Here is a 22,584-nt window from a genome sequence, read left to right as displayed (position 1 = left end):
TAGTTCTTTAAAGTTTATAGTCGATTTTAGGTGATATATGGTCATGCTCTATTATCCATATCGGGATGCATCTGCTTTGGTTTATATATATATATGTATATTTTATGTAATTTGTGCACTTTCCCAGTTCTAATTTTCCATTTAATTTTTAAAACAGGCATCGATGATTCATGATTTATTGTAAGATGATTGCGGGATTTAGCAATTGTAAAATAATACTTTTACGATACATTATAATCGTTTCATTCTTAATTTCAGGGCAGTTGTTGTAGAACTACTGTGATGAAGAGAATAAGTGCTTAGATAATAATATTGTTTATAGCGAATTTTTAGTGAATGTGGATATTATTTATTGTATTCTTTTTAATATTATATATAATATAAATTAGTTGCATTATATGCAATAAATTTTTTTTTTTCTTCGATTTATCGAGTGTTTTTTCTCTCTCTAAAATACCCAGTATTTTTCCTTTTTTTTTTCTCTCCCTCTCTTATATGGTCATCAAATTTGGATTAATTGAATGTTTGTAAATAGTATAATATTTCACAATGTTGTACAGAATTTTCTTTTTCTTTTGTCACCAAACAGTTGTGATATATTATTTTCTTGCTGTTATTACAATATTGTATGTTTTTCTTTTTTTTTTTCTTCACTACTAACAGCAGCTTCATTTCTTGTCGTTTTTTATTTCTTATTTATTGTTTTTTTCTTCTTGTATCATTTTACTTGCTAGAAATATTACGAGAATGCTCATACAATAAGGCTTTTGATTTGCATATTACTTGTTGTTACAGTATTCGCTTAGTTTTTAACCCTTTATATAATATATTAAGAAAAGAAAAAAAAGGAAAGGATTGTATGTTCTTATCAGTGTCATTTATTGACGTTAAATTATCAACAAGGCAAACCATTATGTTTTTGTCGTGTCTAATTAATTAATTGATTACGGTTTTGTTATGCAGTTTTTTTTTCCCTGAGTTCCATCATTTTTAATGTTTTTTTTTTCTACAATTAATGAATTATACATTAATGTGATGAATTATATATATATATATATATATAAATGGTATCATTTATGTTTTTTACACTCTTCATGATATCACGATTGATAAATAATACTGTTGAAACCGAAATTATAATATCAGGTTTGATATTAATACAATTTAAATTCACTATATGATCTAATTCAGAATACAGCAATGATCGGGGATGACGGTGAAAACTACAAAAAAAAAAAGTGAAAAATACTTATTAATTCCACTTCGAAATTTCATATTCCTCACCCAGCATTTATAATTAAAAATCACTTTATTAAATGTCATGCTTATTGTTTGTTTTACACCTGTGCTTTTCGCAATAAAAGTGCATTTTAAAATGCATCTACCTTTATGTAATACGGATTTCTTAAATATACAAAAAATTGATTTTTCTGGTGAATTTGGTTCTTTTTTCCGCTTAAATGATTAATTTGATCTGTCTTGAACTTGTCCGTATTTCTCACTTTGTTTTTTTTTTTTTTTTTTTTTTTTGTAATTTTCACCGTCATTAAAAATGTAAAAAATATGCAGGAAGTGAACATATTTTTAAAGGGTTCTTGTTGAAGATTGTTAAAGCAATGCGTATCAAACAAAATTTATCTTCTGAAGGCTTTTTTGGCAAGTATAATATTATTTAGGCGCATGTATAATATATTATTTATATACATGCATTTCTAATAAACAATAACACAATCAAATAAATGACTTTATTAAAGTGCAAATAAAAAAGATTGATAAATTTACACATATTTACCCAAAGATTTACAAATGCCCAAACTTTGGGAAAATCTTGGAAAAATATGTAATAAATTAGAATTGTATAGATGGTCTATTTAAATTTAATGCATATTATAGATGTTAGACTTTAAGAAGAAAGTTAATTTACTTTTCACTACAGTAATACCTAAATATTTTAATTTGATTTTGAACTTTATTAATATTAACATCTTGCAATTATTTTTATAATTGTTGCAAAATTTGTTTGAATGTGATAAAGTAACATTTTTTTGATATTTAACATGTATTTAGATGTATCTAATCATAATTCAGAAAGAATGTTTTGGAAAAGTGATAATAGATAATATTTAAATAATAGATATTGAAAATACGCAGTATAATAGTTTTATTTTATATATTGTCAATCATTTTATAACATTAATTAAAGTATTCTTGTTAAAGTAACTGTAGTAAACTATTAATTCCATTATTAGTTATATACATACACATATATGATGTTTCATATCATCGTAATGATACTCCACTCCCATGCTAAACTCCAATTTAGACTCAATCATCACTGTGTTGATTAGCATTATTCTTTCTTAGCGTTTATACTGTCTTTTTGAAAAATAAAGTGAAACAAAGAGAAACACTGTCTTTGTGCATGTGCGCAAATAGACAAAGGCACAGATGCGGATGCGTACACAAACAGATATAGCCATATCACATATATGTATAGCAATCAAACGATTGAAACATTTTTAGTGCCTTTCAGTTTTTTTTTTTTCAAATCGTTTTGTAGGAGCAAAAATTTTTTCTTTTATAAGTTATCAATTACTTACTTACACTTTATTAATTGTTAAAAGCGTAGTGAGTAGAAAGAAAAACATCGAAGTACAATATAGTGAACCACCAGTACGACATTAATGTTATATCTTCCGCAAGTAATACTAGGCATATGTGTGCATCTTTTGATATATCTTAAATTCGGTTTCACTTCTTGTCTAATCATTCATTAGCTAACTGAATGCTTCTTGGAACGATTTGTGGCGAATTTCTGTGTTTTATTGTATTGCAGCAACTTATCATTATCATGGAGAAATCATTTGTTGGGAAATTTGTTGGTGTTATATTTCATCAATAACTTATTTAGTGTTGTTCGAGATATTTCATTTTATCATTCATTCCTTTTCAATTTTAAACAGCAAACAGAACAAAGACCTCTCATTCTTCTATGTTAGGTTCGACAACTTTATAATGCCGGCCGATATCAAAGCAATGCGATTTTTTATTAAAAAAATCATAAGTTAAGAGATGAAAAATAACAGTTTTTGAAAGCTTTGATTATTAATTTATTCAAAATAGGAACCATCAGCAGGTTCAATTGCCAAAATTGAAGCTGCTGGAAATTATGATATTAGAAGATTCTCGATGATCATGCTAGTTGGCGAGTACTATCGAGAGTGGGAAGATTAGTTACTAACTATTTGCGCTTTTAAAATTTAACATTTTATGGCAGAGTTTAGCAAAATTGTTTGTAAATTCTCACATCGCACCAGTATCATTCCTGATACCTATCACGTGTTCTGATGATTGCCAATTCGTACTTTGATTAACAGATATTAAAATGGATCTTGGGGTGTTGTTTCATCATTACTGGTATTTAATTTGTGTTGTGAAACGTCCGCATAATGTATGATGATAGTTATGTATTGCAGGATTGGAGCGATTTACTATGAAATTCGATAAATGGAGTGAAGCATAGGATCGTTTTTGAACATCCTCACCTCATGTTGATGTTGTGATATTGCTAGCACCTGTTGTGTGTATACCATAAACTGTAACCGTAAATACCAAATGATAAACCTAAGCATAAGTTTAACGGTGAAAACCTAGGAAGATGGCGAGTTTGCTTTGGTAGAACTGAGCTTCACTCGTGGTGTTGCATATCATCGTAGTGATTTAATAGCCGACGAAAGAAAGATTATTGATGGCGCTTATCAGATGACTATTCAATTTTTTAATGAAAAATAAAGTTTCAGCTCAATTTGAACTATTTAGTAGGAGTTTTGTTTTATTTTAGATTGGACCGATTCACTATGAAATGCGATAAGTGAAGTGAGCATATGATCGTTTTTGAACATTCTCATACTGATGTTTATTATTTGAAGATATAACATCACGAGTGAAGTTATATCTTCAAGTCAGTTCTAGCAAAGGAAACTCGCCATCTTCCTAGGTCTTCATCGCTACACTTATGCTTAGGTTTATCATTAGGTATTTACGGTTACAGTTTATGGTATACGCACAACAGGTGCTAGCAATATCACAACATCAACATGAGGTGAGGATGTTCAAAAACGATCGTATGCTCCACTCCATTTATCGAATTTCATAGTGAATCGTTCTAATCTAAAATAAAACAAAACTCCTACTAAATAGTTCAAATTGAGCTGAAACTTCATTTTTCACTGTAAAAACTGAATAGTACCTGATAAGCGCCCTCAATAAACTTTCTTTTGTCGCCTATTAAATCACTACGATGATATTCAACACCATATATCTATAACTAATAATAGAATTAATAGTAATTTTACTATAATTATAGTTTACCATAATAGTAAACTATAATAATAGTATTAAATAATAATAATAATAATAACAATAGTAATAATAATAATAATATTAAATAATAATAATAAGTAATAATAATAATAATTACTAATAACATTTAACTAACGAGAAAAGCTTTTTTTTTTTTTTTTTTTTTTGAATAGTTACTATTAAAATAATTGGAAAGAGAAAATTAAAATTAAACTTTTATTTGTAGTTTATATAATTTCATATTGTATATTGATTATTTAATGTGAAATATTTGAATATATTTGTTTGTATTGGCAATAATTGACAAAATAAAAAAAAAGCATGCTTCGTTTTTTATTTTCAGTTGAACTTATAAAATAAAAGTATAAAAAAGGAAAGAAGAAAGAAAAATGGAAAGGAAAATAGAACTATCGTTATGCATCATAAAATTTCGAAAATTGTACTGAAGAAATTAACGATCACAAGGAAAAAAAAAAGGGTTTTGCTCTTTTTTTCCTTCAAATAAAAAGTTGTGAATATTTTAAAAAAATTCAAAATTTCTTTTTTCCCACTTTTTGTTTAATTAATTTACAGCTTAATGTGTATATAGCCTACTTATCAATTACTCTTTTGGAAAAGTTTTTAGTTTTTTGTAATGTAGGAAAGAAGTATGGTATATTAGGCTAGAATATTTAATTTTGTAATAAGTACATTTCAGATTTATAAAAAGAGAGATAGAGAGAAAGACTATGGCGTTGGGATTAAATTGAATATTAACTTTTGTCACTTTGTTTTTCTCTTTTTCAAAATTAAATTCAAATTTAATTGATAAATATAACAAAATAAGCTCTTCTGCATTTTTGCTACAAAATAGATGACAGATAGAAGATGCAAAGGAAGGGAAAAGTTAGAGATATTGAAATGTTCTTTTTCTTCAAATGAATAAAATTAAAATAAAATTGATTAAAAATTATGATACTAAAAAGTGAAGTATTACATATTATGAAATTTATTTCACTGATAATTAATAAGCATAAAAAATTATTTAATCAATGGATTGTTGTTTTTTTTAATAATTAAAAAAAAAAAAAGATCTGCATTGCTAGCTATTGAATCATCAGGAAAGTGTATAAAAAAGTTAATTATAATTTAAATTGAAATGATTGAATTAACTAAAATATAGATGATGTGAAATTGGAATGTAACACGAAAAAAAAGAACTCAGCAAATTAAACTCATTAACAAATGAATTAAAACTTCTATAATAATTTCATTATAATAATATATAATATATTTTTTAAAAAATCTCTAAAATTAATATTTAACATTAACATTTAGACTATATTTGAATATTTTGAAATATAATTTATAATTTATTGTCTGTGGCAATTATAAAATAAATGAATTCACACATTCACTATTTTTATGAATGAAAAAAAATTTCATGCAGGAATTAAAAATTGAATTGAAATGGAAATGATTCAGTTATTTATTAATTAAAATTTGCATAAGATACTTTTTACATCATTGGAATGAAAATTTATAATTATGTTGATTAATTGAACTATTGGTTGACTAATTGATTGATTAATTGATGGTTATGTGATAGCTTGCATAATAATATTGCCAAAAATCTGATAAGAAATTGTTTTTTTTTTTTTAATTTCTGTTTTTATCTTTAGATGTTTTACTATTATTATTATTTATTATTATTATTTTAAATTATATTGGAATTAAATGAATAAATAAATGATAAAAGTATGCGTTATTTTGAAAGAAATGAAATGAAATAAAAAAAAAAAATCATGTTAAAAAAAAAATTTAATATTGGTAGAAAATTTATAAGAATTTTCTGATTCTGTAACAATTTCCAATTTCATTCTTCATAAATGTTATTTTAGCAATGAAAAAATATTTTATTTGCTGTGAAATATGATCTCATTTACGTAATTTTTTATAATTTATTGTTTGTGGCAATTATTATAACAGAAAAATAAATTAATTCACACATTCACTATTTTTATGAATAATAAAAAAATTTCATGCAGGAAATTATACTGGAATTAAAAATTGAATTGAAATGAAAATGATTCAGTTATTTATTAATTAAAATTTATAGAGACAAATAATTTTTATAATTTATAGAGTCAAAAAATTTTTATAAGAATATTTATTATAACAATTTCTTTTGCAGCAATGATTTTTGTTTGAAATTGATTGATCTGTGCTTTACTGAAATTAAAATTGCTGGACAACAATATTGGCAAAATTAATAGATTATGATTACCTGCAAGTAAAGAGTTATACCCTAATAGATGATGATCTTTAGTTTTTATAAAGTAAGAGTTAAATTTTAATACTACATCAATTACTTACAAGAGCAAATACCATATTGGAAAAGCTTTACAATTCTTAGAACAAAGAATGAAACAAAGAGCTGACAACGTGTCAGGAAGACTTTGATAATAAAATTGAGAGCAATTTTCAACTCTGTGTTGAAGTAATGCAAATATTCTTTGTTAACAAACTGTGAAATTCCAAGAAATGCAAATGAGTATTGAATAACGAATTTCTCAATTGAGAAATTTATCTAAGAATTAGTCAAATACGACAATCTTTGGTCTCATGGATTTAATACAAATTTATTTCGACATATTCGGGGTTTTTTTTTTTTTTGATTTTACTCTTATTTATTTATTGGATTTAAATTACACTATTTTATTGTTAAAAAACAAAAAACAAAAGAAAAACGCTCTAATATTTGCAATCCAAAACGAAAAATGCGAATTAAATTTTAAGTTAAGTATTCTAGCAAATTAAAGGATGTATCTAGAATAAAATGATTCATATTAATCGATGATTTTTTTAGCAATTGAAATGTAAATACAGTTGATTAGAAAATTTGATGATGAAACTAAGAAAACGAATAATAATATGATAAAGAAATGAAATTTAAAATTTGTTATAATCAGAAAACTGCAGCTGTTCAATTTGAAACGGTTTTAGCTGGTATAAACTTTTCACTTTATTCCATTATATTACAAGCAAATAGTTAGAAGTGAAAATAATTAAAAAGTTAAATGATCATCTTTTTCTTGAATATCAAAACGTATAATTTTTATTAATTAACATTTAAGTCTCTCTAAATTATGAAGAAAGAATGGATTATCATCGATTCTAATTTTTTGAAAACAAATTTTTTTGAATTTTTTTTTCCTATTTAAAGTCATAAAAATATTTTAAGATGAAATTAAAAAAATGTTTATCTTTTTTGTTACTTGTTATTAATATAGTTTCATCGTATGCCTTGAAAACATTAAAAGAAAAAAGGAGGAGAAAACCTAGGCAAAATAAAAAGTAAGGAAGTGAAAAATGAAATCAAAAACACAGATATATATAATAAGCTTAACCATGATAAAAAAAACTTTAAATTGACAAATTTTCAAACACTTATGATTCTAATAAGTAATTTAAGTGTAAACAAATTTCATCTTGGGTAATAAATTTATCGTTTTATAAGGGATATTAAACAATGATAATTGTGTATTTACAATTTTATAAAAGTATAAATTCTTTGGGATTATTACGAATTCTCGGATATAATTGATACAAACAATAATCACATTATATTTTTGTTTTTTATTTTACAATTAAATCGAAATAAAAGATAACCGCTCGATTTCATACGATAGAAATAACAGGAAAAATTCTGAAAAAAGCTATACTATGCAGCATGCGTTTTTAGATGTTACTATGGACTTACTAAGAAAAATTTATTCCGTAATTAAATACAAAAACATTATAATGATTAATATATATATATGCAATAAAGAATAACAATGTTAATGGCAAAAAAAGTACGAAAACTAGAAAAAACACCAGAAATTTGAGGATTGAAATAAGTATTGCAAATATCGCAGAAAAATTACCAACGACTCACAATATAAGTTATATGAGAAATATAAAAATTATTTCATACTGAATAAAATCTCAAAAACTTTGATACTACCATTATTTAGTCCACTCGAATACACTTAAATGAGAAATTCAAAAACAACACTTTACAAAAATAAATTGTACCTATCGATTTTTATCCCTGAAAAATCAATAATTTCACTGGAATTTTTTAGAGTATCTTTCCTAGCATTTGAAAATACCATCATTCTCTACTGAAATTCTCTTATCAAATCATAGCAACATAGTCAATTTCTGTATTCTGTAATTAACATATCGAATTTCACTGATCCTTTTTCAATGGCTTGCTAAACAGCTCAGAGTTTGAAACGCTTCCAGCAAAAGTTGATTCTGAAAAAAAAAAAAAAAAGAAACCAATCAATTTCTATGTTTCACTACATATTCCTGCGTGTGTCACCAATCAAAATACAACAGTTCCTTTTTCGTATGTCACTATCGCTTTATGAGAATAGTAGCAGTCTTAGCATAAAATTAGATTGATTCCAAAGATGAAGTATTAACTAATCTTTACATTTAAATATAATGCTAAATATTAAGAAGTGTTACTTTATCACATTGCAACAGTTTCGAAACAATTATAAAAATGATTGAAAGATGATATTAATGAGGTTTGAAATTTAATTAGCATCTAGATATTATTCTGGCTTTGATGAAAAATTGAGCTTTGTTTTGGATCTGACCTATAGGATGTATCATGTTTAATGGATGGACTATTTGCATCATATCATATTCTAGTTCATATTTAGTCCTAATATGCCCTGAGATCCTGGAATATTTGGGCAATTTTGGATGCATTTACTGATCCTTTTCCAACATTTCCAATAAAGTCATCCGGTAGTATTGCAAGCAAATGCATATCGGAAATAGGCATGTATATAAAGCCTCAAATTTGTTTCATACTCATTGCTTGGGCTGTCTCTTCGGGGTTATCTCTTCTTACCTAAAAAATACATATACTTTTGTAATATATTTACTGGAGTGGAGATGGATACTTGCGATTACTTTTCTAACTTACTGCAAATAACCTACTCTAAAAATAATTTTGTGTATTAAGTTAAAGTTAAAATACAGGTAAGGTAGACTCTCTACTAATGGGAATACCAAATTATCCAAATTATGAAAAACCTTTCGGATCCTTAACAATATCTGCTTTAAGATTTTCCAATTTCAAAATCCTTTCATTCAAGTTCGTGTAACCTGAAAAAGTAACACTTTAAATAATTCTCATTAAAATACACAATCAAATCAAAAATTCAAATCTATTCTTGCAGTAACACAAAAATTATAATTTCAAAATAAGACAATGAAAAAAGGAAAAATATATTTCCTTTGTTCTTTTTTTTAGGATTAGAAAAATTACTAAATTATTACCTATGATTGCATCAAATAATTGATTTAACTCCGATTGTCTCACTACTTGACAAGTTCTTTTCATAAATGAATGAAGTAATTCATATTGGCGTGTTGAAGATGAATAATGCTGACTGTGTGTCATACTCCGACGAGTTTCTTCTATTTTCTGAAAATTGCACACCACTTCAATTAACAATTTTGTTTTCATACTCAATTAATTGAGTTCAATGACAGGAGAAAAAAGGCATTTTAATAATACATAAAGTTCTAAACTTCTGATCGATATCACTGATCCCTAATTTGTTCCAAAATGCAACTAAAAAAAAAATAAAATGAAGTGATGTTTATAATTACTAAAAACTATTAAAAAAAAAAAATTACCTTGATTTTGTCAAAAAACTTGTTCACAAGTTCATATTCTCTAACAGCTGCTTTTTTTGCTCTTCTCTGCTTCAAGATTCGATTATATTTCTGCACCTTTGCTAATTTTACAGCTAAACAAAATATATATATATATATAAACATATCATGTACATACTAATGGGAATATAATTTGATAGCAATGCGAAATGCTGATTCAATAACATTTGTTATTTGAATTCTACAAAAATAAATCAGTCTCTTTCTTTTACTGCTTTTTTGTCCTTTTTAAAATTGTACCACTTTAGTGCTAGCTATACCTGCAGTTATAGATATCTCCCTTCTAGAAGTCAAAAAATACTCCACAGAACATCATATGCAGTACGTGATACGTGTATACGTGAAATGAACATTAAGCGACAGTTTTCATTGTCAGTGATTGATACATCGAAAAAAAAAACCCTCTAAACCATTAAAAAAAAAAAAAAAAAAAAAAAACCACCGCTTTCAAAAGCACTGTCTTCATCTGTATCAGGACCTGGCTGCAACATTAAACGGCTAATTAATTTTTCTGCATCATTCATGAATTCCTGAAATATGTATCATTACATAGTGCTGCATGCAGTATAAATTTTAGGTTGGAAAATAAAATATACAGAAAATTAGGGGACAAAAATAGCAGATAAAGTGGATAGGGCAAGAAAAAAAAAAATGGAATGGAAGATTTGAAAGGGATATTTCGGTTATGAACAGTAAAGAAATCCTTGTTTTACATTTAGAAAATAGAAAAAAAAAATTAAAAGGATAAAAAATGCAGCAGTATATTATTCCAATGACTGACCCATTCAAAATCCTCTCTTTCTGGCATATATCCCAATAATTGAAGATCGGTATCCTTCAATTTTAAACGTTCTTCTGCTTCGAAAGGTAATAATGGTACATTTGCATAAAATTGTTCCGGATGAAATTCTCGCAACTGCTTCTTTGCATCTTCACTTATTTTTACCACAAGTTTTCCTTTGTATGCTTCCTGAATAAGGTATAATTTAAACATATTTTTGTTGATTTCCAAATAACCAAAAATATAAGTTCTGTTATCTAATAATAACATGACCAACATTACAAATTTCGGAATATTGTTGTAAAAAAGAAAGAAAATGTTGAGGTTCGAAAACTAAACTACAATGAAATGAGAACAAATATTCTAAATTAAATAATTACTTACGAAATGATAACTGACATTACTTTAGCTGTTATCATTATGATAAGAAAAATTTTGTAAACCTGAAAAAATGAAAACAGAATGCTAATAAAATAAAATAATTACCTCTAAAAATAATTTTTTCCTACGATCTTTTTTTTGTCTCTTCTTTCCAACACGCTTCAATTGCAATACTGGTTTCTTTCTTTCATATTTTTGTTCCGATTCTGGCTCTAAAATTCATTGGTATAAATCATCAATAACACATGAGTCATCAACATTTTTTTTTTTTTTATTAACATTTTATCACAAAATACTCTTCTTATGACCTTTCAACTTCATCGAATACACACACTATCTTATAAGCTACGAAAATTTTTGCTGTCTTTTTTTTTTTCTGATCAAACAAAGAATAAGATAAATAACTAATGTAATCGAAAAAACAAAATGTAATAATGAAATAACCAACCATTTCCTTCATCCGCACCTAATGAGCTACGATAAATATGAGCACTACGACCAGTGTTTCTTTTTTTTGAACAATGTGGTGTTAACTCAGTCTCATAATCAGATGAATTACTGCTCTCTGAGTTCGTTATTTCTTCACCATCGCTCTAAAAATGAAATAAAAAAAAACCCAGTTCGACATAAAATATTAGCTACGCTATGAAGAAATTGCAACTAAAATAAAACTTACTTCATCAAAATCACTCACAGACAATAATCGTTTTCTTTTGCCATCGTCATCTGTCTGAAAGAAAAATAAAAACATATATAAGAATAAAAAATGTTATATTATCTGTCATCTGGATAAATTATAAAATTTACAGATTAAACATGAATTATTCCATTTTATCTAATATGTTCTCCAAATATAATAGGAAAATCCTTTGATAATGAGATGAATGAGAAGAAAACTCACTCTCAAAAATTCCACAGAAAGTGGTGATGAAGGTGGAGTTATCAGCTGTGAATCATTATTATTTTCAAAAGTTTGTTGCTGCTCATCATCATCATTCTTTTTTGCTGGGCTTTGTACATGTTGAGCATAAAATTCACTCTTAAATTTCATCAAAGGCTCTTTGAATTGGTCAAACCAGTTTGGATCGTCCAAATCTACGGCTTGATCGTAATTACGAAAAAATTCGGTTATATCTAGAAAATAGATTATTTTTACAAGATTTATATTTTCTCAAATGTGACAGAAGAAGAAAATAAACAAAAAACATACATTGCCAATCTGAACTATCTACTACTTGTCCTTGACCAACCATACTTGATTCAGGATGTGATGAACTGCTTTCTTCATCTTTATGATTACCAACATATGGCCTGAAAAATAGTAATAATAAAATTTATTGTTATTTCCTTTCTAGTTATGATTTGACAATTTCCTTTTCTCTTTTCAAAATATGATAGTTAAATAATGGTAAAGCAAGCTGCTCCTAAAACTTTGTAGGGAAAAAAAAACCCTTTTCTATAATTCAGCAAGAAGAGATCAGTAATAATGAATTCGATTTGCACGAGCTTATTTTTCTACAACTGATAGTACCTCAGTAATAATAAGGTAACACAGCAAATAAATAAATAAACTGGAAGAGTACTACACCATTCAATTTCAAAATATATCAAAATTTTTTAATCCATATATTTATTACAGCTTAATTTACCTGTTAAGTAAATTAAACATAAAATAATAATTAGAGAAGAAATCACCCTGAAATAGCACCGGCTGCATATCGACCAAAGGGACCACGTATAAAAAATTGATCAAAACGTTTCCTAGCATCATCGGCAGTTTTATCAGTATCCAACTCTGATGCAATTTCATCCCTGAACGATAAATGATGACGAATAAATATATATCTATCAGCAACAAATAAATAAATAAAGAACTATCATCGCAGATCTTTTTAAAATTATCCAACCAATAGTATTTATTTTTTAATTTCAAATAGTTCAAAAAGATAAGTCCTATTATTATTATGTTGTAATCCCAATAACAGTCATCGAAATTGTCTAAAATTTGATATGTTTGTTGTTGCGAATACTAAAACATTAGCACAAATCATCTTCATATCACACTATGAAAAATTTTTTTTTTCTTTTTTGGAAGATTATTGTACTGTTAAATAAAAAACGACAGATAAATAAAAGTTGAATGCGACTAATGGATACCTATGATTATGTACTATCAAAGATATTTTTCTCACAAAGATTTTTCTATCAAAACACACCAATTGCCCAATTTGTGCTTATGTGCTGCTTCAATCAATTTCAGGTCTTCTTTCCAACCCCACTGCTTATCAGATGTTGTTTGAAATAATGAAGGTCCTTTACGATCTATAACTGTGTATGCATGTCCACGTTTATGTGGACCACATTCTGCACCCATTCGAAAACACTGTAAAAAAATATTAAAGTTATTATTATTACTATCATTTAAGAAAAAAAAAAAGGAATGTAAAACAACAAATAATCATCTTCTTAATATCTTACATTTCACAGTAGAATAAAATATGTTTGTATGATAATTTGTTTTATCACTCAAACTAACCATTTCTTTCATATCAGCTACACATACATATTTAATTTTATGTTTTATATTTTAAAAGTAAAAATTTATTTTACCTATATCAAATAGGTAAAATAAACTTTCACATTAATTATTGCACAATATCAATTCCTAGTGATAATAATCAATTTGGATCCAACAGTATTTGATCATGCCTAAATCTTCTTACATTTCACTTTTAAATCTTTCAATTTTACTCTATACTTAACAGCAATTGTAGTAGTAATTTCATTAATGTAACGCGGATTTCTTGCTCAATAGTTAGCAGAAAAGAATGAAACTAATAAATTTAATTAGCTAACAAGTTTAATCACACAACTAATCTCTCTTTCAAAGCTTAATTTTAATCTGAAAATAAAGAATGAAAAAAAAAAAAAAAATTGGGAAGAAAAAGTATAACACATACAGAAGTGCATAGTTTCACATCAAATCCTTTCTTTTGACAAATATCACATTGAATATAAATATATTTCGTTGGCACTAATGAAATTTCACAATTACAGCATATAATCTTATTTGTAGCCATTTCATTCATCTGAAAAAAAAAAAAATTATAATATAAACTGAATTCACTGAATGTCACTTTGTCATCGTTATTTGATACTTTCTAATTTGAATCCACTTTTGCACATTATCAAGAACTATCAGTTATTAGAAACTAATCCATTTTTTTTTTTTCACATTTATCAAAAACTATTTAATTTTTCAAGTTATCATCATGAATTAACTAAATTTTCACGTCCTTACGAACTATTTCATGTTAACACAAATTGTTTAATTCTTCACATTATCCAGAACTTATTTAATTTTTCATCCTATCAAAAATATTTGATAGAAATTAAATAATTAAACGATTTTTAAAAAAATGGGAAAAACATCTAAACAAACACATAATTTACGAATTAACTCAATATCAAATTAAATATGCCAAATTGACATCAATGAATTTCTGCTGTTATCGTTTCTCAGTGCAAACAATCGTTTGTAGAACCACGCAATGTTAGGCGGGTGAATATGTGTTTGCATGTGGCATATTCAGATGACATCGTGTGTGGTTATTGATTTCTTTGAGTCACTGACGTGGAAATTGTCCTCATTACGTGGGCAATTCAAGAACTGCTGTCATCATTACGTCATATTAACGCGAGCTGTTCAAGAACTGCTGTCATCATTACGTCATATTAACGTGAGATGTTCAAGAACTGTTGTCATCATTACGTCATATTAACGTGAGATGTTCAAGAACTGTTGTCATCATTACGTCATATTAACGTGAGCTGTTCAAGAACTGCTGTCATCATTACGTCATATTAACGCGAGCTGTTCAAGAACTGCTGTCATCATTACGTCATATTAACGTGAGATGTTCAAGAACTGCTGTCATCATTACGTCATATTAACGAGAGCTGTTCAAGAACTGTTGTCATCATTACGTCATATTAACGTGAGATGTTCAAGAACTGTTGTCATCATTACGCCATATTAACGTGAGATGTTCAAGAAGTGTTGTCATCATTACGTCATATTAACGTGAGCTGTTCAAGAACTGTTGTCATCATTACGTCATATTAACGTGAGATGTTCAAGAACTGTTGTCATCATTACGTCATATTAACGTGAGATGTTCAAGAACTGTTGTCATCATTACGCCATATTAACGTGAGATGTTCAAGAACTGTTGTCATCATTACGTCATATTAACGTGAGCTGTTCAAGAACTGTTGTCATCATTACGTCATATTAACGTGAGATGTTCAAGAACTGCTGTCATCATTACGTCATATTAACGCGAGCTGTTCAAGAACTGCTGTCATCATTACGTCATATTAACGTGAGATGTTCAAGAACTGTTGTCATCATTACGTCATATTAACGTGAGATGTTCAAGAACTGTTGTCATCATTACGTCATATTAACGTGAGCTGTTCAAGAACTGTTGTCATCGTTACGTCATATTAACGTGAGATGTTCAAGAACTGTTGTCATCATTACGTCATATTAACGTGAGCTGTTCAAGGACTGCTGTCATCATTACGTCATATTAACGTGAGATGTTCAAGAACTGTAACGTGAATTGAAGAATTGTCCTTATTATGCGTAAAACTTTGGGGCTATCATTTTCACGTGAATAACTCGAGAAATGCTATTTTTAAGTGTAAAGTTTGAAATGTTTCCAGATAAAGATTTATTATGTTATAACTTGACTTATACAGTAGAGCATCGATTGCAAGAAGAGCATATAAATTCTTTCTCTATATCTCTCTCTTTCTTTCTCCGGTTTCAGGGTTTGCCGTTTTTCTTTTTCATCCGGATTAATTGATTATTGAGTGATGCTATTACATACACTCACTCCGATAGTAGCTATCAACATTTGACTTTTTCGATGCTTATTCTCGAAGTAACATCCAACAATTTCTCTTCAGTTCATCACTGAGATACACGTTTCACGTAATAATTAATTAATTATCTGACGGAATCATCTTATCAAATTTGAAATCATATCTATTTCGGAAACCTTTCTTTTTTCTTTGCATTAAGTTAGTACTAGTTAGCATCAGATTAAGCTTTCTAGCCGATCAGATTAATTAAAATTCTTTTTGTCTTCGAAAAAAAAAAAAAAAAATGTCTTCGAAGCTTAATCATCTAATGCATGAAGCAGAATTCTGTAATTTAATTGCTAATCCAAGTTTTCAAGTATAACTATACAAGCAAAGCAAAGTTAACTATCAAATATTTGTCAAGCTAATGAATCAGGAAAAGAAGGATTAAGTTTCATCTTCATCTATTCTTTTCCTAAATGTATAAAATTTACTTTTAAAAAATTTTCCTGTTTACTTCTATGTTCAGTTATGAAAATGATATGTTAATTGAAGTGATAAAATTATGCAAAATAGCATTTTTAATGAAATACTCTCAATGTTTTCTATCTTTTACAAAAAATTTTTCTTTTTTGTTCATTTATTTTTTTCAAGTAATAAATGTAACAGAATGGATAAATCTTTTCAAATGGAAAACAATTAAAACTTCATTATATATACATATCACTTTTTATTCCTATAATTTGATTTATTAAATTCATCCATTATCAATTCGTGATATTTCATTTGAATTATCATTTAATATCAGTGAGGTCTTCCATTTGCGCCATTTGGCCAATGTGAATTGTCATTTAATACCAATGAAACATTCCATTTGCGCCATTTGATCAATGTGAATTATTATTTAGTATCAATAAGATATTCTATTTGCGCCATCTGATCAATGTGAATGATCATTTAATATCAATGAAACATTCCATTTGCGCCATTTAAAACCAATAAAAATATTGGATAAAAATTAGGTGTTAATCGAGCAAATTTACGAATAAAGGTTATATATGCATTATTTTTGTCAAACAATTATATTAAAAAATAAAAATTAAAAATTAAATTTTTTAAAAATAAAAATAATTCGCATGAAATTAAAAACTAAATTAGATGATATAATAGAATTATAAAAATATGCAGAAGAAAAAATTTTTTCATTTCTAGCAATTCATTGTCTTTTCTCTTTTTGTTATTATTTATTTATTTTATTTGTGCCTAATTTTAACAATGTAAACAAAAATTGTTCACTTCTAGAGGAATTAGAAATTCTTCAGTATATCAAAAATTATGAGACTTTTTTTTTTCTTAACATTTGATTTTATCATTTTCCTGCAATTAATTAATGACATAGAGATGGATATTTTCAATTTTGTTTTGTTTCTATTTTTTGTTTCTTTTTTTTTTTTTTTTTTTCAAATGCAAGTTCTCATATTTCATATTATATGAAGGTAATCGAAAACTTTTAAAAAGTTAAGAAGAAATTAAAAAAATTTTTTATACCAAAAGGTTTTTTCGCCTTGATTCTTGATTCTTCTTAACCTTATTTTTTTAAAAAAAGAAAAAAAAAATAGAAATTCTGATAAGAGTTGACAGGTATATTTATAATTTTGGCAATTTTAAAATACAAAAAATTTAGAATTAAATTTAATTTTAGGTTTACATTTTAAATTTAATGTTTAATGTTTTGAGTTTAGAGTTTAGATTTAAATTTAAACTTGAATCCATCTCAAAATATGGCTTGTGTTTGTATTTGGATATTTTTTGCTTATTTTCTAATATAATTCTCAATATAGTCAAATTAAATTGACAAAAAAAAAAAAAAAAAAAGAAGCTAAGTAAGAAAAAAAAATTTTTTTTCAAACATGTTTTTCTTGTCATTTTGATCGATGAAGCAAGCAAATGGATGAGTATATGGCTAATATAGCTCTTACTAGTAGCAGAGCCTAGGCTCAATTTACTCTCTATGAAAGCCTAGATTGAGCAAGTATATGAAAGTGAAAGTGGAGTAGAGATTGAGAAGAAAAGTCCAAAAGAATTGTTGTCTCAAGTTTTTTTTTTTGAATAGTTTTACTCAAAATCAATATTATCATGGCATCTTCGTCTCTTCCTTTTAAACATTTTTTTTTTTTTAAAAAAAAAAAGTGAAATAAAATTTAATTATTTATTATTTTTAATTATCCAATATTGTTGAGAAATTTTTTATCTATTATACTGTTTCTATTACAGTTAGAACAATTAGAATAAGAATTATTTTTCAAAAAAAAAAAATTATTAAAACTTAATTATTTATTATTTTTAATTAGTTAATATTGTCATTACTATTATTATTTTATTTTTAAAATATTATTATTTTAAACTAAAACTTGATTATTTATTATTTTTAATTAGTTAATATTGTTGAGAAATTTTTTTTTTTTTTTTTTTTTTTTTTTGTTGAAATTTTTTATTTTTCTTATTACAGTTCGAACAATTAGAATAGAAATTATTATTATTATTTTTTTAAAACTTTATTAAATTGATAAAAATACTATTGCTTATAATAAAAAATTTAATTTTAACAGTTTTTTTTTTATTTTTTTTTTATTTTTTTAGAATTTTTCAAATATTTTTTTCCTTTTTTTGCAGTTATAAATAATAAATTTACTTTATTACATGACTTATTTAATCATTTATTCTTGCATTGAATTGCATGTCATAAACATTCCATTAATTCCATTAGCGATAATCATACTGTATTTATCATTTTCATTTATTTGAATAATTATTACACTTATATTTTAATTTTTTAAATTTTAATTTCAGTTTTTAATTATTAACTAAATCTTACATTTAGTCATTTGTATTAGATTATGCTGGAAAAAATCTAAACAATTGGAAGTTATAGTAAAATTATAAGTTGTATTTTTTTTTTCTTTGAAAAAATAAAATACTTTAATTTTCGATTATTTTAAAATAATTGAAAGAATAAAATTAACTTTAGAAGTAATTTAATTTTTGAAGAAAAAAACAGAAAAAAATTGTTTTTTTTTTTTTCTCAATTTTATTATTTTTTCTCATTTGTTCTATTTATTCCACTTTTTTTTTCTTGTTTTTTTTTTTTTTTTTTTTTTTTTTTTTTTTTTTTTGCAGATTATAAAAAGATAATTATTTAAATAAAATTATAAAAACAATTTTTTTAAAAAAAAAAAGTAATAATAATTCACTGTAATATCTTAAACAAAAAAAAAAGAGCAAAGAATTATTTTTTTTAATCAAAGATCGAATTGATAAAATTTAAAATTTCTCACATTCATCACATTTAAAAATGAAATTAACAAAGTTACAAACACTTTTTTTTTTGCATAAATGAAAGCGACGTAAGCGTATACAATTATATAATAAAATAAAATTTTTCACGTAAATACGTAATAATAAGTGAAAAAAAAAGAGTTATTTATAATTAATTTGACTAATTTAGATTAGTTTTTTTTTTTGTAATTTTAAATATTATTCCAATTATAAAATTAAATAATTTTTTGTATTTTTAAATATTATTCCAATTACAAAATTAAATAAACAAAAAAAAAAAAAACAAATCGATTTTTATTGAAATAATTGCAACATTTTGCATTTTTTCCCTCCTTTTTTACCTTTGCATTTATTTAATTATAATTTAAATTTGTTCATTAAAAAAAAAAAAAAAAAAAAAAACATCATATAAATTATAGAATTGATAAAAAACAAATAACTAATTAATGTGAAAATATCCTTTCTCGTTTTGATTAATTTAATGTAATTTTAAATATAATTCTAATCATAAAAATTAAAAAAATTTTTAAAAATTAGTACTAATATAACAAATATTACTACAAAATCTAATTTTAATAATATAATCTAATTCTAATAAATATAATACTAAAGTGTAATTAATTGTAATCATTCAATTGATCTCATTGAAAAGGAAAAAAAAATCAGTTTCATGATTATTTGTTATCAGCTGTAGCAGATAAAGATTTTTTTTTTTTATTTCAAATATTCAAATAAAACAGATGATCGATCAGTTTAAATAAAACAAATTATTCGGCCAGCAATATGGTTAGCATAAAACTAACAAAAAAAAAAACTAAATTGTACAATAATCTTCGATCAAAAAATTAATTTTATAAAACGAAAAAAAAAAAAAATTCTTTAATCAGTCATTGCTTTTATCTCATTTCCTTTCCTCTTCCCTTTTTTTAAAAGTTTGTTTAGAAAATTCTATAAATTATTAATAATTTTTCATTATTTAAAGGAATTTTTTTTTTTAAATATTTGTGAGTTTTTGTGTTTTTTTTTTCTTTAACATATTTTAGCTTACAAATAATGATATTTGTTTCATTAGAAAATAATACCAAAAAAAAAAAAAAAAAAAAAAAGTAGCACAAAGTGATAATTTGAATTTAAAATTGCTATAAATAATTAGTATTTATAAATTAGTTTTGATTTTTAAGTTTTTTTTTTTAAGATACTTTTGTTTTTTAATGATGTTTAATAATTTATTCATATAAGATAGCACATTGGTTAATAATTTAAATATTATCACAATAATTTGCGATTCTTTTTTTTTTAAAAAAATATATTAATTAAATGATTAATTTTTTTAGAATAATTAAATATAAAGTAGGGGAAAGACTAAATTTCTTTTAATGTTTAATCAATTTTGCATTAATTGATAAATTAATCAAAAATTATCAACCGTCTCTAATTTTGCAATTATTTTACACTGAGATATTATGCTTGAAATATTTTAAATTAAGAAAAATACATATTTAAAACCAGGAAAATTTTTAAAAAAATTTTAAAAATGAATTTAAAGCAATTAAAAATTGATTCAAATTCAAAAATGAAAGAAAATTTTTGATTACTTTTACTATTTTAATGGATTATTTGTAACAAAAATTTGATTTGATATTTTATGATAAGATGAAAGTGATAAGACCTACGTTAGTATTAACGTATAAAAGAAAATATTGTTGAATTTCAGGAAAGTAAAGCTATTATAATAATTAATTATTTATCATTGATAATCTAGAAGTAAATTTTAGTAATTAACAGTTAATATTACATTAGCTATCAAAAAGTGTTAATGTTTTAATAAATTATAAATGTGTAAATTTAATCATTTCAAGAATTGAAACTTATCACTAAGACTAAAAGTGAAAAATTAATATTTTTTATGTAAAATCAATTTATTTTATTATTAACTCAAAGTTTTTCATAACAAAAAAAATAATTTTAATTATTTCATGTCTAACTTTATTATTACTTTTTTTATTCGTTATTTGCATCATTGTTGGTTCGTTTTTTAATTATTTTTTCTTTTTTTTAAATTAATCATTCATAACATTTTTGCTTTAAAAACGAAAAGAAAAATTATTTGTGATATTACTTTATATTGATTGCTTTTAAATAAGTTTAAAATTTAATTGTTCTATACAATACAATTGAAATTCGAGAACGATTAAAAATTGTAACGAAGATTTTGGCAAATTTTTATTTTATTTTAGTTCATTTTAAAACTTCATGATCAATCGTTTATGAGAAGAAGTGATTGGATTACAAATCATACAATTATTTATTTAACCTTTAACCTTTGTTGGTATGTTTTCTAGTTTTTTTTATTTACATTTGTTTTTAAAAAAAAAATAAATTTCCTCATCCAATATTATAATTTAAGAAATCTGTAATAGTTTTTTAAAAACAATTTTTTTTTTTTTTTGTTTTTGTTTTGCAGAATTATTTGAATATTTGTTAAAAGCAATTTTTAATCATTTTTTTTTTTGCAAAAACATTGATATAAATATTTCATTTGTTATATAACAAATTTGTTTGAAGTGAAATAATTTAAAATTCCATTTGCAAAATTTTAATTCCAATTGCTTTGAGGAAAATTTATGAAATAAAAATTAATTTATTAACAATTTTCTTCGTTTTGTAATTTTCCAACCCTCATTTAATGAGAGTTGAATATTTTTAATTTGATTAGCAATTAATTGTTTGAAAATGATTTTACTTCATAAAAGATTTTAAAACCCATAATAGCCTATAATAAATAACTAATAACTGTTAAAACCTATAATAATATTATCAAAATATGACCAAAAGTTGAAATTTGAAAAAATCAATTTAAAAATTTCAAAAATTAATCAATTCTGAATTTCTAAATCATCTACAATTTTATTTCATTAATTAGCATTGTTCATATTTTTAACAATTTCATTAAATTTTAATGTTGAATGCTAAGAAAAAAAAATTTAACATAGATAATCAATGCATAATAAATACATATATCAGTAAAATATTATGTCAAAAAATGCCTATCATATATAAATGACTTATCAAACCTAACTGACGTACGTTACGTCACACAGTCTCACGTAAGTTTATCAACGATA

General features: G+C 24.7%; 1 protein-coding gene across 1 annotated transcript; it reads right to left on the bottom strand.

Moving 5' to 3' along the window:
* Positions 1 to 9,242: 9,242 nt before the first annotated feature.
* Positions 9,243 to 14,340, bottom strand: Bma-ada-2 (Uncharacterized protein; the record flags this gene model as incomplete). Its single annotated transcript, XM_043081102.1, has 14 exons — positions 9,243 to 9,256; positions 9,442 to 9,513; positions 9,688 to 9,835; positions 10,051 to 10,163; positions 10,532 to 10,619; positions 10,871 to 11,059; positions 11,357 to 11,463; positions 11,700 to 11,844; positions 11,928 to 11,981; positions 12,153 to 12,385; positions 12,462 to 12,562; positions 12,947 to 13,063; positions 13,468 to 13,634; positions 14,212 to 14,340. The coding sequence occupies 14 exons, from the start codon at positions 14,338 to 14,340 to the stop codon at positions 9,243 to 9,245; spliced, it is 1,677 nt and encodes a 558-aa protein (XP_042937036.1).
* Between the last annotated feature and the right edge of the window lie 8,244 nt (positions 14,341 to 22,584).

This window comes from Brugia malayi (genome assembly GCF_000002995.4).
Source record: "Brugia malayi strain FR3 genome assembly, contig: Bm_v4_Chr3_scaffold_001, whole genome shotgun sequence".
Lineage (NCBI taxonomy): Eukaryota > Metazoa > Nematoda > Chromadorea > Rhabditida > Onchocercidae > Brugia > Brugia malayi.
The sequence above is the reverse complement of the archived record's forward strand: the minus strand, read 5'-3'. Positions and strand labels throughout refer to the sequence as shown.